At 37.4% G+C, this 18,439-nt stretch overlaps 1 protein-coding gene across 3 annotated transcripts in view; it reads right to left on the bottom strand.

Moving 5' to 3' along the window:
- Window positions 1-18,439, bottom strand: part of CDC42BPB (CDC42 binding protein kinase beta) — a 73,581-nt gene that overhangs the window by 31,738 nt on the left and 23,404 nt on the right. For all 3 annotated transcript variants that reach the window (XM_019472498.1, XM_019472499.1, XM_019472497.1), the window contains exons 5-17: window positions 14,590-14,683; window positions 13,052-13,252; window positions 10,996-11,244; window positions 9,926-10,005; window positions 8,752-8,918; window positions 8,533-8,652; window positions 6,543-6,676; window positions 4,733-4,975; window positions 2,930-3,040; window positions 2,225-2,469; window positions 1,949-2,054; window positions 1,234-1,358; window positions 342-447 (exon numbers count right to left, since the gene is read on the bottom strand). In XM_019472498.1, coding sequence (XP_019328043.1) covers window positions 342-447; window positions 1,234-1,358; window positions 1,949-2,054; window positions 2,225-2,469; window positions 2,930-3,040; window positions 4,733-4,975; window positions 6,543-6,676; window positions 8,533-8,652; window positions 8,752-8,918; window positions 9,926-10,005; window positions 10,996-11,244; window positions 13,052-13,252; window positions 14,590-14,683 — 1,981 coding nt within the window. The remainder of the gene's footprint in view (window positions 1-341; window positions 448-1,233; window positions 1,359-1,948; window positions 2,055-2,224; window positions 2,470-2,929; window positions 3,041-4,732; window positions 4,976-6,542; window positions 6,677-8,532; window positions 8,653-8,751; window positions 8,919-9,925; window positions 10,006-10,995; window positions 11,245-13,051; window positions 13,253-14,589; window positions 14,684-18,439) is intronic.

An 18,439-nucleotide genomic window follows, 5' to 3' on the forward strand; every position in this document is an offset into this window, starting at 1 on the left:
GTTATTGTTTTTCTCTCCTCTGTACTGTTTAAAGCAGTTTGTGATGGCAGATATTAATAAGACCCCCCCCCCCTATCAAATTCTGATCAGATGACCCAAATAGATTTCACAACACAAAGCTAAAATCTAGGAAGTTATTAGCAGAGCAGAGAATTCTGATCAGATGACCCAAATAGATTTCACAAGCAATAGCTAAAATCTAGGAAGTTATTAGCAGAGCAGAGGATTTGTTAGAAAAGAATTCTGATTATGAACAGATATTGATAAGACAGTAGCTGACACTAAAAAAGTAGCTTCTTAAGACATCCCCAAAACAGCCTGAATGCTTGCTATTTTCTTACCAGTGTTCGTGACCCCAGACTGGAACTTCTCAATGATTCTAGTTCTTCTGTCATCTTGGAAGCTAATGCTTGGAGATAGCCACGAGCATCCTTCTCATCACTTACCCTATTGTGCAATTACAAAAAACTGTTACTTAACAGTTTCATGGCTCATAGCACCAAATACTGTACCATCAAATAATCAGACTGTCTGCGCTGGATTTAGGGCCATAGCAGAAATGGACACAGCAGGGAAAACTCTCCCAGCAACAGAAAACTGAATATATCTTAGATTGCCTGCTTTAGATTTTTCTGTTATCCGATTCTCTTGATTGTGGCAGTTACTAGGGAAACTGAAGTTTCCCTTCCGCCATCAGCAAGAGTTCTGCAGAGATTCACTGTTATTATTTGGAACATGATCTGCATATTGCTTGCTCAATTTTTATAAGGGCTACCTTCAAGTCTTTCTTGTCTTGCATGCTGAAAATACTTGCACACAGCTTGCTAAAACAGCAAATAACAGAGGGAAGAACTGACCTGTGAATTAAGTGTGAGTGCTTGTCTAGTACAGCTAGTGAGGTTCTATATGTTAACATGGACCTTTTAAATCATGACCATCTTCCTGAATGAATTTATCAAAATATTCCAAATTGGGTGATTTAATGATCACTTTAGAGACTGAAGCAAGTTGACACCAAAACCCTCTCCTTTGCACTTAATAGCATCTGACAATTTCACTTGTCATTACTACGCAGCAATACTAGAAAGCAGAAAACAGTTAATCAGCACTCAGAAGTACCATGCTTTTGTTGATCCCAGACAAAGAGAAAGGGCCTAGCTATACATTAAAAAAAGCAGCCAATCAATATTTCAAAAGTTCAAGTGGCCATCTAGATCTCCAAACAGCACATACCATTGAATAATTTCTGCAATCTGAGCTTCCCAGTGAGCAACAGACTCCTTCTTTGCTGCGAGGTCTTGGAGCTCATCTTCCAGCTGCCTGTTCTGTGCTGTTAATTTATCCACAAAGGAGCAAAGCTGAAACAAAAGATTAATTTCACCCATAGCTTATGTCAGTTTCAGACTTTTTACATCTGCATGTGTCTACACACCTATAGAATCTGAACAAACAAGACCACCCTGGGCTATCTGGAAGTTCTAACACAGACCAAAGAACTGGAAGGGGTTTCTTTTACTGTGGAACTGGAGACTAGCTCTTGAGCATAGAACACCACGTTGCCAGTTCACACAAAACAACCCAAAACAAAGGAAAAGAAAAAGCGTGTATAGAGGTCATTGAGAGGAACAAGGTTTAACTGTAAGCCATCGGGAAGGCAGGCAGTCTTTGTAAATACTTCCCTCTCTGTGTGGCCTTCATGAAGAAACCAGAAGGTGGTGGTGCCCTCTGAGTTGCGGGAATCAATCCCACAAAGAGCAGTACTGAGATGCTAAAGGTACTAATTTAGCTAGATCTCTGATATTTATATGGCAGAAACTACATTTGTTTTATTCAGATATTGCCTGAACATTTACAGATCTGTTCTGATCAATGGGTGGACTACTTCAACATCAGAAAGTAAAAAAGTAAGAATTATATTTTGCTTAAAAACGTTTCCTAAAATAATTACCCTCTCATTTTCTGTTGTTAGCTTTTTGTTATCTTCCAAGAGCATAGATCTTTCACGCTCGTATTTCTCTTTCATTGTTCCTACTGCTTCCTCCATTTCACTGTGCCTAAGGAGAAGGACAAGAAATAGAAATACTTATACTGTAACACTGTTGAACCTGTAGACTGGGATTTTCAAAAAGGAATAGGTGATATACCATCCTGCACAGATACCTATGCAATGCAATACACACAAAAAAAGAAATCCACTGTTAATGAATCATGCCTGAAAGCTTACCTCTCTCGCTTTGTTTTCTCTAATTTATCCTTTAATATCATGATCTCTTTCTGCAGTGCAAGCTGATGGCTCTCTGAATCATGTACTTCCTTTTTCACATTTTTTACTTCCAAAACATGTGATGCTTCTCGTCGGACCAACTCCTCTTCATAAAATAAGATTTTCTTTTCCAGCTCAGACTTAATTTTGGAAAGCTCCTGCTGATGCTCTAATGTGGCACCTGCTGCCCGGCCTCCCTGCTTCAGCTGCAGAAGAAGAAGAGAAACCATCAGGAAGAGACTATGATCTTTCTATTTTGGGAACATTATTTAAACTTAGAATTGTCAAATTGGTGGCAGTTTGGAAAAATTTTTATCTGGGCACTGAGTAATTTAAAAGGTGCCTGTCTCCAAGCATTAAGCCCTGTAAGTGACTGCTCTGATTACATGACCCTACTAAGAGTTCAAATGGGTTGCAGAGATAACAAATTTGGATCACATTGGTTTAGTATCTGCTTAGAATTCACAAACTGGACGTTTTCAAGACATTAGTGTCCAATGAGATAAAGTACTTCAAGCAAAAAAACCCAACAAATAAAACTGAACAGGTTAGGTCAGGCTTCTAGTAATGCTGTAGTTTAAGTCTCCCACAGGTATCAACAGCTGAGTAAGCAAAACTATTGCAGCTCCCGTGTCATGGGTAAAAATTTGTTGAAAAACATGTAACCTTTAGAGCTTCCAGTTCATTTTCCAGTTGCTTGGAGAAGACCTCACTATGCTCACGAAGCTTGCGTTCTTTTGATGCTTCTGCTACAACTTCTTCAAGTTGGGCTTCCAGCTGCAACAAGAGTAGTTTTAAGTCATTTCAACACAAGATAGTGCTATCTGTATCATTCATTTGCTTTCCTCCATATGGATGAGCAGCAAGTTTTTCCTTATTTCTGTTTTACGTTACACCACTATAACAATCATCTCAGAATGCCACAATAATTGTTTTCCCTTCATTGATCCAGGCATCCATCCGTCTCATGCAGTAGAACTATCACTATATGACTTTTTGTACTGATACGAACTACACCAAGTATGTGCTGGGATAACTGCACAGCTTCTATTAATGCTAAGAGAAGGAAATGGCACTAGGAAGTCATTGCAGTTGTGAAAGAAGAAAAAAAGTCTCCCACATTTACAGGTCAGCTCCATGCCTCAGTATCAACTAAGGCAGCTTAAAAATCCCAACCTTTGAGCTAAATTATTGCAAAATACTTCAAATACGAACACCAAACAATTTCACCTTGCAATTACAGAACAAAATAAGCTTGATCATCCATTTATCGACTTCAGAAATCTTATCAGAAAGACAATTTAGTGACAACTAAGGCAACTGTTGCAATTCAAGCAATAGCAGCACAGTTTTAAAACCTGACAGGAAGAGTAAGATTTATTTTTCTGCATTCAAATTAAACTAGCAAAGTTGTTTTTAAAATTATTGTATTTAGAATTGTGGGCCAAGATAATGAACTTATAGTCTATGTTCTGAATAGAAGATTGATACAGCTGTTAGGAAACGGAGAACAGATGAATTTGTAAGAACAAAGACAGGAGATTATAAAGCCCTGCATGGAAATATTTAACTGAATAAGCAACAACACTTGAATACCTGCTGCACTCTGCTCTAGGGACAAGACGCCACAGCCCTACACATCAAATATGGTGCCACAGACACCTTTATCTTTCCCAGTTAACTACCACTTCTTATTCACGGACAAGAAACTTCATCTCGTACTGCATTTTCATAGACTGCCCTTCAATTTGATAGAAGTTTTCTAGCAATGTTTATAAAGCTTTTGAATTTCTCTTCTACACTTCCCCCAGAGAATACATAAAATTTGGTGATTTTTCAGTGATTAAAACACTACAGGTTAACCACAATAGCAATTTCTTATGCCCTCTTCTGGTTATCCACTTCATCTTACGTAAAACTATAAATTGCCTAGAATACTAATTGGAAATTAACTTGCTTAAAGATATTACGGGCATTCTCTACAATGACTAACTACAGAGGAAGGAAAACCACCTATTTAGGCTGTGTCTCCTCCCTCCAGCTGAAGAGAAAAATTCAGTTTGAAAAAAATTAAGTCAGAATACTCCAACCTTAAAGCACGTGAAGACATTAAGCCTTCCAGGTTTCAAGCTGACTTATGAGTCAAAGTCTACAAGAATCAAAACACAAGAACTAAGAAGCTGGGCATATAGCAAGAATAGCTACCTCCAGATTAAAAATCAGCCCGAGTACGAACAAAAAAGAAGAATCGGTTCGTTTCCTGATACATCAGTAAAACATTTAGAAACAAAATCCAGATCTATTTTGTGATCTGTAGCAAAGTTATATGGAAGAGTTACCAGGGTAATTTCTTATAGACAGACAAAGTAAATTATTGTTAACAGTCCTGATTTTTCAATGCGATCACATTTGAGATACTGGATAAGCAGCAGCTGAAACATGTTATTGTTAGCTGTTTTGTCAAGCTACCTCTTTTCTAATCTTCTCCGATTTACGGATGTCCTGTCGCATAGCATCAATTTTCTGCATGCTCACTTCCACCTCTTCTTCTTTGTCACGAAGTTGACGGGACAGCTTCTGCTTTTGGGACCGCAAGTCTCCCATCCTCTCACTGAGCTCGGAGAACTCCTGCACAGCTAGCTTTCTTTGCTGGTGGGCATCCCTCAATTCTTTGGATTGCGTCTTTAATCTCTCTGAGGCTTCTACAAGTTGCTGGTTTAAATAAAAAAATATAATAATAAAAAAGTCATTTGAACTCCATATATTCTTTCCAAGAAGAAAGGAAGTGGACCTACATGACTTGAAAGCTCAACCTCCTCACATAACTTTTAAGTATTATTTATAATACTTAATTTATACAAAGTTTTTTTTCTGGGTAAGCAGCTGCAGTAACATACCAAGACAGCAGTTACTCTGCTTCTAGTGTGGCAGCTTCAGGAGTACCTTTGCTGTTACAGAAGTCTTTCTTATAAACCTGACTACACAAGGCCACCTCACTTCTAAATAATTTAATTTCAGATTAACACCATGTTACATGCACAATAGTAATCTTTTTTTTAAAGGAATGTTTTAGCAGACAGCACATGCAGGGGAGCCATCAAATACACTACCAGCACTGAGACGCTGCAGCAAATCTTGTGAAATTCTTCAGAAAACTGAGGAATATTCCTTAGAACAAACTGTGAAGCTCTAATACTTTTATTGAAAGTATAAAAGCTGTTCCCTTTACAGCAAGTAGTTAACAAAAATTAACAAGATTAGAATACAAATTGAATGTTCTACGTAAAATCATTTGAGAGTGGGGAAAAAAATAAGAAAAAGAACAAAACTAGACAACACAATAAATGTCTAGTGGCCAAAGGACTTCTAAAAAATTCTGCCGTTAGTAGGAGTATTGCAGGAGCATTCATTAACTTCCCAAAAGGTATGTGTTCAAACCAGGAGGAGCAGATTTGCCTTCTCTGCTACTCATATGCTCTGGCAAACAACCCTTACCAGTGGTTAACAGACAGAAGAGAGACTATTAAATTCTAGTGGACAAAAACCCCAGAGATTTTGGCCCATGGATTACTTTTGGGTCCATCTAAATGCCACATGAACAATACGGCTGCTAGACTTTTCCAAAACTAGCTATTTGAATACAGGTAGCTTTTTTTTATGTTATTGAAAGTGGTATGTAGTATATGCAAACCCCTAATTACTTTACTGCAAAATATAGTTTGCTGACTTAAAGTAAGATACTGTTACATTTTAGGAAGCAAACAAAGATGTAATTTACGCAATAGTAAATAAACTCAGCAATTACCTAAAAGTCATCCTCAGCCTTAAGCAATAATTAACTTTTTGGTATTACAAAGGGTAAGTGGGCTCAAGCTGGAGCAGTGACCTAGCTCTATTAACTCTTTCATATATATTCATATATATATATGCTTTTTGGTATCTACAGGACTGATGACTAGCCATAGATCTGAGTTTAACTCCTGTGTATATTGAAACAGTTGAGAATAATTAAACAGTTAAACTAAATCCATTCTTTAGGTGTTTGTTCCATCTAGCAGAACGCATCTAAAATAAATAAGATGCCTATTAACTTCCAAAAAAAGAAAGTGTGCTACTTTGGAAAACTACTGTATTGCTAATGAAATAAAGAGGTTCACTAGCATCTCAGTATAGTTTTTAAAAAGCAGCATTTAGAACACTAAAATAGCAATCACAACAAAATTGTTCTATAACTACTTTACATGACCACTTTTAAACCTGTTTATCTTTGGATCGATACCTTATGAAGGTCCTCCTTTTCTTGCCGCAGTACTCTGCACTGTTTTTCTAGTCCTTTCAACTTGTGTATAGAGTCTTCATGTTCTTGTCGAAAAGCCACTGCATCTGCAAGCTGTCCTTCCAGTTTACTTATATCTGTAGATTAATACATATTAAAGATAACTGGTCTGAAATTTACACCAATAAAGCAAGCAACATTACTCAAGCAAACTGGCATCACTTTGGAAAATCAACTTCTTTCCCGTTCCCACCATTTTAGACTATTTAAGGTTATTTTGGGGCATTGACAGCTCCATATAATTTTAATTTTCTCAGCCTATTAAAGAAATCCTCCCAAAGACTGTGATCTTGAAGTGAAAAAGCCTTAGAACAGAGCTTTGTTTTGTTTTTCAGGAATGCAACTTCTGGCCCTTGAAAACATTGAAATAAACTTGAGTTGTTCAAATTCCAGTTCTAGTAATTTGTCTCCTAAATATATAAATTTTCATTATATGACAAGCAAGGCTACAATCAGTCATTAGTGCGTCCAGCAAGACAGGAAAGGACTATTTATTTCCTATAAGGAAATACCATCCTGTACGAGGCAGGCTGGAGACCCGACTGCCCGTATTCCTGGCAGCACGTTCTCCTGGTCATTCTCTCTTCACTCTCAAAGAAAATTAAACCAACTTGATTTGAAATTATCACCTTTAAGCGCAACAAACTAACCACCTTTATGTATTTCCACTCAGTCGTAAGAGCTGGTAAGAAAATGAACTGCCATTCTCCATTTGGTTTTAATTACTACTTCTTTTAAACAAATAAGAAATTGCACAGGGAATAACTGTCTCACTCAAGTTCCACCGATGTCTGTGGCAGAACAGGAGATTGGACCTATGTATTCAGGGATCCCAAGCACTGCTCTAACTATTAAAGTATTATTCCTTTTCTCATTTCAGCATAAACCTCCTCCCACTCCACACGAACCAATACTACTTCTTTTTAAACGAGACGATACTGCTAGTTTTTATATTTAACAGGACACCATCGGATGAAGAACTGGATAAACCTGAACCATTTGCAGAAATAGCACCTTAATCTAACTATTTTGACTCAAACCTAATTCCAGAATATACAAGAATAGCTTTTTTTGGAAGGATAATCTACTTAGGAGAGCTGAGTTGATTTTTGCAATGCATGCACCTACAAAGGGGGTATGTTGCCAAACTGCAGGGGAAAAGAAAAAAAAAATCAGTATCAGCAACTCGGCATCTGAACTCACTTATGCTATACTATAGGCCTCTATAAACTTCTCAGCCAAGTCATTAGGATTCAGAACTACCATTTTGTTTATCACTGATTCCCACTTAAAAATTAGATGCTAACAGGAGGTTTGTATGGATAAACTAACAGCATTGTCAAGCAACAGATTTTCAGTGATATGGATGAGTCAGTCTTGTCTCAGGACAGATGCCAGTATTTGTTTTTCTGCAATGCTCAGTGCTTCCTAATTAATGCATCACCAGACAGAAACACAAAGGGAGCAGGAGCTCAAAATATTTAAATGTGAACTATTATTACACATCCTCCCACCTATCCCCTTATGCTACTGAAGAGCAACCAGTCTTCTCTCCCCACTGTCTCTTACAGCTACCTCCAGTAAAACAGCTCCAAAACAATACCCTCCCCCCAAAAAAGGAGGAGTAAGAGAACAGGATCTCTTGAGACTTATTGAGACATCACAAAAACTATTTAACTGAACCCATCCAGACAATTCATTGTACTCTAGACTCACCACGCTAGTATATGCTATCAGGCCAAGCAAGTGGAAGAAAAAGTTAAGTGCTCATCTGGAAAAACTGAAATGCCCCTTAATACTGAACGAGACTTTTAAAAAAAACTTTTTTTTTTTTCCAAGAACATTAATTCTACTTGTTGCAAAAACACAGCACATTTTGCTACTCCAAGTAACATTAAATTGCATTACTATAATTACCATGCCAGAGGCTTACCTGTTAATTTGTTCCTCAACCGTTCAATTTCTTCATTTAATTTTTTTATTTCCTTATCACGGCTTGTATTTACTGTAACACACACTGGACCCTGGAGGTTCTGCATTGTCTGTGTAGATTCTTAAAATCAGAAAAGGAAGGAAAAGATTTTCAATAAAATACATTCCAATTCATCCTAATGAGCAGAACTAAGAATCCAAACAAATATACACCGCTAACCTTGCAGTTTTCTGTTCAAATCCTGTTTTTCCTGCTCTAATTTCCGTATTTTCTTTTCATAGCCTTCTATTTGTGAAGTGTTCTTTAAGTCACGTTGTACATCCATATCTTTGGTTACAGTGTCAGACTGCATCGCACTCTTTAAAGTGCCTCTATCAGATAAAGAGCTGAAAACAAATACATAAGTTAGAACATTTTAATAAATACTCACAGCAGTCTATAGCAGTGACATGCTGGGATTCCACCAAAATACGCACCTTAAATTTACAAGAACAATTAGTGCAGTAATTGTTACTGTTGAGACAACTGTCAGGGTAAAGTTATTATTCCCTAGCTACTGTGTATGCTGCTGTAGAATTAAGATGCCTGCATTCAGGACTTTAATGATGAGGACGTATATTCACTTTACAACCTGCCTAAATGATTGAAAATGTTAACTGTCCTACGCCAAAGGTTACTACTACCTGACAGAGAAGTAAGCAGGTAAGTGTACCTGCACTGAGAGAGCTGAGAAACAAACCCAAAAGTTTAGTTTAAAGTGTGACAAAGATGGATTTAAGTTAAGCCACATGATCTCACTCTGAAAAGGATGAGATGTGTGTACTGGGTTCTTTCTGAAATAGTTTTGCATGGGGTAACAAACCCCCGCAAAGGGAAATAATGGAACAACAAACAGGGCAGAATAACCTTAAGATCACAGACAAGTATATGTTTGAGGGATCTCTGAAGTCAGATGGAGGCCATTTCAAAGATGTGCAAAGTGGGCCACTTTGCCCACGCTCAGAACCATCTATGTTAACTTAGCCTGCCAGCAGGACTCTGGACCAATGAACTAACCCTGAACTGTTCCTGGCAGACATGCAACGTGGACAAGACTTGCTCTCAGCCTCTCAATGCAGGAACAGCAAGTTTATACCCAATTGCAAGTGACACATCTAGTCCCTTAACTTTCATTCATTTCAAATAGATAAAATATTAAATACAAAAGCACCTAATCTTGGCAAGCTTGATCAAAATATGTTCAGACACTTGGAAAAAAAAAAAAAGGGATAAATATTTGTCCGCAGGTACACCTATGGACATCAACCTTTCTACATGTTTATAAACATGAGAATTTCCTAGAATTAGCTGCATTTGGGAAACAAGTTTAATGAACAACATATCCTTTGCTTACCTATCAGTTGTGTATGTAAACCCAACGAATGGTAAATGCAATCCAGAAAAGCCTGTATGAGAACTTGGTGGCACCACCTCCTGCATGAAAACAACATGCATGAAAAGCCGAAAGAGAACCCATACAGAGCTAAAGGCATTTGATTTACCCTCAGCAGTTAGACAGACAGCTAACGGAAAGACTTTTCTTAGCGCATACCAATTGACAATTAGCAGTTATGCTTCATTGTATAGCCTTCCATTGTCCCTGGATGAACTTTATTTCAGATTAGGACACTTTACATAATGACCTGAATTTAGGAGCCTCTTGAACCAGCACTTGAAAGGGCAGCATTTCAACAAGTTCAAAGCACAATGCAACCAGCAAAAGAAAACCCGAAATTTCAAGTTCCTAATTAAAATTTGGTGACCTGGGACCAAAATGCTTGCTGTTAGTTTTAGTATGCTAGTTACTGTTAGATACGTAATAAAAAAACATGCCAAAAGCTGTTCATTTCTTGGAATAAAAGCTGATGAACAAATTACCACAAAAGCCCTCTGCTCCTCCTGACCCAAGTTTGTAAACTACTACACAATAGAAATGGAGGAGGGGAACACCAATGTTCCCACTCCAAAAACCAACCTCCCGGTTCTTAAGTGAGTGGGGAAGTAGCAGCGTGAGATATCTCACCTGGACAGCTGCGATTGCAAGCTGCACAGAGAATATATGTGTATTTCTGAAGACTGTTTTTTTTTTTTTCACCTTTGAAAAGGAATAAATCCAAATACTAGCTCCTTGTAAAGGTAAACTAAAAAGGCAACCAAGTGTTTTTTTTTCTACCGAAATATGTTTTAACTTTGACTGACCATGTAACAGTAGTCTATTTTGGCAAGTGCTACTATTTAGAAAAGCAGCTCACGATTTCTGATAACCCAAAATGCCAAAGAGATGAAAAACTTGAATTTTTCACATTTGAAATTACTTATTTTTCATCTCTTACATTACTTATTTTGAAATAAGTTCTCACTACTACCTTATAGTGCAGCAAGGTTGCATACTTGCATTAGTAATATTTAAAAACAAAGACTCACTGGATTTCTTAATACATCATCATCTACATCAAAGTTTGAGGTGTCAGAAGGACTGCTAACATCTGGAATGTAAGGTGCTTCTAGGTTTCTGATGTTATCCCAATTAAGTCCTTCAAAAAATGCATGAGACTTAAAATCCTCTATTCCGTTCTGTCCCAGTCTACGCTCCCTACTGCAGATAAGTCGCTGAATAAGATCTTTTGCTTCTTCAGATACATCTGTAACATGGGATGGAAACTGAAATCGTTCCTAGAAAACAAAACAAATAGAGAAATTTTTAGAGAAGGAATCCATTCTGTAACTTTCAACAGTAGTTTCAAGAAGAACATGCTAAATTACACCAATAAAACTGGAAATGAATAGTCAAACATTGTTCTAGCTCCAGCGAGCAGTGGCAGAGCCCAAGGCAATACATTCAGTGATGGACTTTTTGTCTCAAAATGGATTTCAAGGACAAGTAATCATTTATCAATTTCTTTAATACAGATCTGTTTGTATCTAACTGCAATTACAGTAACTCTATTAGGAAAAGCAAGCTTTTTTTTTTTCCTAAAGACATACAGGAATTTTGACACACTACAATATATTAAAGATCATACAATAAAAGCAGCCCCTCACTGTATTCTTAATCACAGATCCACCGATCTCCTGAAGATGTACTCCCTGAGATTTTAATTTCAACTCTTAAAAACCTGTGATGGTAGTCAATTCTTTGCAAAACGTTGTTACATTTAAGGATGTATTTTTCTAATTTATAGGTTAAACACCTGTTTTTCGTACCAAATATAATCCACATTTAGCAAAGATTTATATTATCATAAACAAACAGAAGATCTAAAAATTGTACTTACCACTAACTTTGAAAATTACTCTATACAAAAATCGGGGAAACTTTTTCTGTATTTTAGCTTGCTACTACTACCACTGTATAGTCAAGAAGGGCTTTTTGGTTTGTTTTTTTCAATAAAGGACAAAAGCATATATATATATATGTATCTTTTTATAATACAACTTTTCGAGTTTAAAATGAGATCATTAAGGACCAAATCAGCATAATTGAAATTAAACTTTAAAACTTCCATTGAAAAACATACAATCATATTGATTGTGTGTCCAAATGAGATTAAAGTGTTAAGTCTGCAGGACAACAGCTTCAAATTTCCTCCCATGTAGTTTAAGAGCCAGGTAGCCAAAGTTTACACTGGTTACATTTGCAACCAGTTAGTTCATTGAAGAAATTAAAGCAAGAGAGAGAGAGATTAATATTCATTACAGCAAGGGTGTCAGCTCTGGCATGAATTTCATGTCTTATCCATCACTGCTTTGCTGTGAGAGCACAGCATTGTAAACACCAATAAACTGCACTCATCCCGGGGAGAAGAAAATGCAACAATATACCCTATGCAACAGCTTCCAGCTACCTAGGGATGAGCATTCACAAAAACACATCCTCCTAATACAGCTCTTGAAAGGACACCATGAACTGGTTTATTCTTATTCTCTAATGTTCAAAATGCACCCCAGAAGTTCCAACTCTTCTCTACCACTTTGATACTGGACAAACCCCCTAACCTCATGTTCTTCATGAAGCTCAAATTCACGTTTTTCTACCACTTCCACTCCAGGCAACTCCCTGCAACCTCATGTTCTTCATGCAGCTCATGTCTACACTGGCTGACTTGCCTGTTCCCTTTTTTGTACTGTTATCAGTGTGACAGAAAATGTGCGCAGCTGTTTAAATAATGAGTTACTTCATTTCTCCTGCACAGCCCAGAGGAAACTTTAAATGGGCCTAACATGAGGGTTGGTTTTAATTTCGATTTTGTGATGACTGCTTAGATTTTCCAACAAGAACAACATCAACATTTAGAGAAAAAAAATCAATTTGACAAAGAAGCAAACATTCTTAAAACCTGAACCAACAAACCTACACAATATGGTTCTAAACATGTTGAAAAAGCAAAGAACTACCATCACTCCAGTATCTTTAAGTGGTAACAGTTTCTCTGTAAACATTATAATCTCAGTGAATACAGAGATTTAATAGATCTCTTACTTCATGGTTCATAATCTTCCCATATGTTTCCACTAATGACTCTGCATAAAAGGGTGTTTCACCATAGAGCATTTCATACATGCAGACACCCAGTGACCACCAGTCACATTCTGGCCCGTATTTTCCCATTCCATCTTCCATTGCTTGCAGTATCTCAGGAGAGATGTAGTCAGGCGTACCCACTGCTACTGATGACTGTACCTTAAAAATAAGGCAAACATAATTCTCGTAAGTTTTCAGGTTCCTTCAGCAACCTTCTCACTCACGCAGTAGTATTTGTGACAAACAGAGACACCAGGACGTGATTTTGGAAAGGGAAGAGATTTATAAAAATCAGAGCAACAAAATAAAGAAAATATTAAGAAAGTAACAAAGACTGCAAAGATTAAGTTCCAGTCTACTTCTACATAAAATCAGTTGATGCATTTTATTCTGAACACAGTAGAAACCCAAAATAGTCATACCTTTTGTGAGAAAGCAGAAAGATAAGAGGAGATACTGTTTTGCCTTTGTATCTGTTTATACTTTAAAATTACAATTGGCTGCCAGAAGTTGAAATGAGAAATGAATAAGCAGGGAGTTCAAGTCCTATGCCCGAGTTTTACAGTTTCATTTGAAGATAGCAAGGGCAAGCAGACCCTATTTTTATTATGTCAGAAATTGGTTTAAGGCTTATTGCACAGTTGTGCAACTGGATGCAATACAGGGGTAAGGTGGGGAATTGCCCTGTGCCCAAGTAGTAGGGAAGTCCTGACCACCAGGACAGTGGCAGAGCAGCTCTGATCTCTAGGAATATGTTCTCAGGATTCACACAGAGTTATAATGGCTCCTTCCAATTCATTCTGCATTTTAATATGGTAAATCTTTGACAGGCATTTTATGACTACAGAATGTCACCAAGACTTGAGTTTGTGCCAAAAATCAGTGAACTATGTTGCATGCCATATTTTGGCAGGATTGGCACCTCTGGAAGCACCCTACACTACGCAAAACAAAAAACCTCATGAGTGATACAGCTTTTAGGGGTGTATCCAATCTGGTGCCAAGATGGCCAATCACCATGATGTTGCCGTTCGATTTGTTAAAAGGCATATAAAATAAACTGCTTGTTAATTATCTCCTCATTTTGAATGACTTATACTTCAAATCTGTCATGGCTGCTAGGTTCCTGGTCACCTATGATTCCAGCACATAAATATCATCAAACTTCTATCCTTTTTTAACACAGGGTCTTTGGACAGTTCATAAAAATCTCATGAGAACTCAAATGGCTAGTAGCAGAAAAGGTGAAAAATAGAAAAACATAGCAAAGGATAACTTTAAAAGGTACCAGCCTGTAAAACAAAGAGATGAAGATATCCAAAATGTTTTTATAAATATGTTGAGTTATACACTTCCCCTAATTTTTAGCATGTCAATAAGCTTACAATCTATCACCTCCCTGAGGCACGCTGACAATGTCTAACAGCTTTAAGACCAGCAACTCACTTAAAAGGTCTCACTACCAGTGACCCAATTAAATTTTTCTTCATACGTACTGTGCCATCTTCACTCATTTTGAGACAGGATCCAAAGTCTGCCAGTCGTATGTGGCCATTCATGTCCAAAAGGACATTATCAGGCTTTATGTCCCTGTTACAATAGAAAGAAGTGAAAAGATTTAAATATATAGTATTAGCTCTGCTTGTATAGATTAATCTTGCATCAGAATAACAAAGAATTTTATGTTGGATAACCATTGATGCAAACTCTCTTTATTGCACCAGTTACGACCCTCTCCTCCTGCCCAACTTAAAACTTTGCCCACAATACTGAAGCTTTAGATTACATCAGATTTTCAAGCTTATCAAAGTTGAACTCCGAATGGTCAAATAACCAAGCAGAACAATTACAGTGAGTCATACCGACTGTAACAGATAGGCAGTTTACTTCATCAACACAATGTCAAGATTATATGCATCACAATGTATTGTTTAAAGGCAAGAAAAGTAAAAGAGAAAAGGCAATCTTTTAATCTCATTGGTTTTGCCAAGATTTATAACTAACTTCTAACTTGCTATCTAGGAAGATTTTTTTACTGCTTCTCTAAATTTTGCCCAGCATTTCTGTTGGCCAGTATTTTTCATTTGCTAGACTTTCTATATGCTATTGCACAGCACATTTGCTTCTACAGACACCTAAAGACCTTTGCATCCTGTATACACGCAGCAGTTACTCTACAAGCCACTGAATTCCCCCAGCTCTCGGAGCAGGGCAATGCCATTTCAACAGGATACAGTAACATTAGAAAGTCTTTCCTATTCTTACACATATAGCAGGGTATAAAACAGTATACAGCATGCTAAGGCTACTAAATGACATGGAACTAAGATTCCCATTTCATTCTAGCTCATTACTTTATATTCTTTTTGATATCAGGAAGGCAGCCAAGAAGGATTTACTAAAGAGCATGTTAACTGAATTTAGTCCACCGATTAACCACATTATTTCAACACTTTGTACTCAAATTCACACAAAGTAAAGTATCAGTAAAAGATCAATCCAGACAACTAAATAAGTCCTGATACATACTATGCTGTTTGGTTTTGGGTTTTTTTTTTTTTTAAATTAATAGCCTCAAAATATCCCAAATGATTTTAAGAGCACCTAGCCAATATGTTGGGAAGGTGGCGAGAAAGGAAGAGAACAACAAGTGCAGAAAACAGAATCAACTCAGTTATGTACCAATTCTGCAGGCTAAAAAAGGAGAACATCCACGTCTTCCAAGGTAACATCTATCAGTCTCCTTCCCTTTCTTCAGCCAACACTATCCAGGATCAGCTCCCAACATGCTAGCATATCACCATGCTATTCTGAAATATTATTTATCTGAGCAAGCCAAAAAAGATAACCAAACCTATAAATGTGTTGATTTGGGTTTTTTTGCAGGTATTGTATTTATTCAAATAATACTGTCTATTAGTGATAAATAAAACCACGTGCTTTACATTAAACCCAGTCTTGTTGCACCATAAAATACTGTATTTCTTTTCAAATGGGAAGTTCCAAATGCCACTACACGTGCTCAAAAACTTAAAAATTGTACAATAGCTTCAGCTTAATTTTTGAGGAAGATACTAGAACTACTAGGAACAAGGGGAAAAAAAGTGCTCTAATACACCTTGCTACATAGATGTGGAAGTTGACGATGTCTGATTTTCAAGGTGCTGAATTCCAGTTTCACACCTGAGGAGACTTATGAGAAAAACCATGATAGGTTTAACAAAGGGTCCTCATATGTGTAAAAATCCTGCCAGTCTGATATATTTTTCCAACACAAACTTGAATTAACACTTTTTAACCAAGGGCCAATGCTTTGAAATTAGTTACTGAAACTTCACTAATACTGTTGCTTATTAGCAGTATTAAGACAAAATAGTAAATGCTAATCTATGCCTGTCAACATAAATTAAATGCATACTTACTTGTTATAACACAGAAAAATATGCGCTAACCCAGAAAATTAGACCATCTCACTATGCTTTCCCAATAAATTCATTAGTGATTTTCTATTAATAAACTTATTCCATATATTTCAGTTCCAGATATTGTCATCATTCCCTCACAGTCCCATAACCACAAGTCAAGCTCAGTAGGTGCAGAGGACTATTAAAGCTTATATACAACTATACACCAGTTTGTTTGTTTGTTTTTTAAAGAACACTGCTCACAGTGCCATTCGAAGCATGAGCCAATCTCATCCAACACATCTCTGCTTTTCTGCTTTGCATGCAGATCTCGCTTGCCTAAGGGAACACCGTTTCTGTTCAGAAAGGCTTAATGCCTCCTCTCTGAGCTCCACTGTTTCCTATCTACAGCTAACAGGTCATATAAGCCTTTAAAGGGTCCTTGAAATCCTCTCCAGAGCAATCATGCTTCCTCCTAATCCATTCCAGTTGCCAAGCAGTAATTTCTTGGGCATTCATACATCTCCTATTCAAAGCGTATGTTTTGGCCTCAGAGCCATTCATTCCTACTGCCACAACAGACACTCATTCAGCCCCATGCAAAGATGTAGCCGGTCAGTTAGTCAGGCCACCTTCCTCGGAAATGGGTGCAATGGTGCCTCTAGTGAACTTCTCTGAGTCAATACCATTTTTAAATCCCTACATATTGTCCACATTTATTCACAGGAGTATTACAGTTTATGTATCTTTTCTCTTTTCAAAACAGTGATCAAAGTCCAAACAGAAGAGTTCAAAGCATTATAGTTGGAGAATTCCCTGTGTCTTTTAAACATTAATTGTAAATAAAAATCACCCCACTTACCTAATGGTTTTCACCCATAAATTTCATAAAAGAGACAGTAAACCCATCCTTAGTTCACAGACTAAGAAATAAAGGCATAAAGAGGTAAAGGGACCTGGCCAAGATGTACCTGCCAAGTCAGATACAATGCTAGTATGAAGTCCCACTTCTCCTGAGCTGGGACTTCAGTGACCTATCATAAACGTACTTGTAGAGCCATAAGCAGTTTCCAGTTAACTGAAAAACCTCGCTACTCTCACGCTCTGTATTTTCTAACTTCTCTGTTTACTGAAATCAAGCTATAAAGTCAACATATAAAGAGACAACTGCAAAGGTTTCCAGAATTAGTGTAATTTTACTTTCTAATTGACATATCATACATAGTTGTTAAATCTGAAAAGCAAAGGATAGAAATTCTCACTTGATCAAGATTCTTGCAATGATGAAACAAAGTATTTATGAAGTGCCTCCCCTGCACTACTCACAGCTCTTCTAAAACAGTTCTTCCAAGAGGAAGCCAAAAAAGAAGCATACAAAGTGTACTCTACCTTCCTGACCAGTTTCCTCTGACAGAGAATAAGGAGTATTATATATTCTTAACTACTACAGAACACAAGTTAACATGATGGTAGGCACTGATTTGGAATATACACCCTGTGTGCAGAAACAATTAGACAGGCACATGCCCACTCATTACAAAAACTGTTTTAGGATGACCTCAGGTAAATAGATGCACTGATGTTATTATGGGCTTATTGTGCATAAATTTTGCAGAAACATAGAATAGTTTGGGTTGGAAGGGACCTCTAAAGGTCATCTAAGTCCAACCCCCCTGCCGTGGGCAGGAACATCTTCAACTACATCAGGTTGCTCAGAGCCCTGTCCAACTTGGCCTTGAATGTTTCCAGGGATGGGGCATCCACCACCTCTCTGGGCAACCTGTGCCAGTGTCTCACCACCCTCAGCATCAAAAATTTCTTCCTTATATCTAGTCTAAATCTACCCCCCTTTAGTTTAAAGCCATTCCCCCTTGTCCTGTCGCAACAGGAACTGCTAAAAAGTTTGCCGCCACCTTTTTTATAAGCCCCCTTTAAGTACTGA

This window comes from Aptenodytes forsteri, unplaced genomic scaffold (assembly GCF_000699145.1).
Source record: "Aptenodytes forsteri isolate BGI_AS27 unplaced genomic scaffold, ASM69914v1 Scaffold193, whole genome shotgun sequence".
Classification (NCBI taxonomy): domain Eukaryota; kingdom Metazoa; phylum Chordata; class Aves; order Sphenisciformes; family Spheniscidae; genus Aptenodytes; species Aptenodytes forsteri.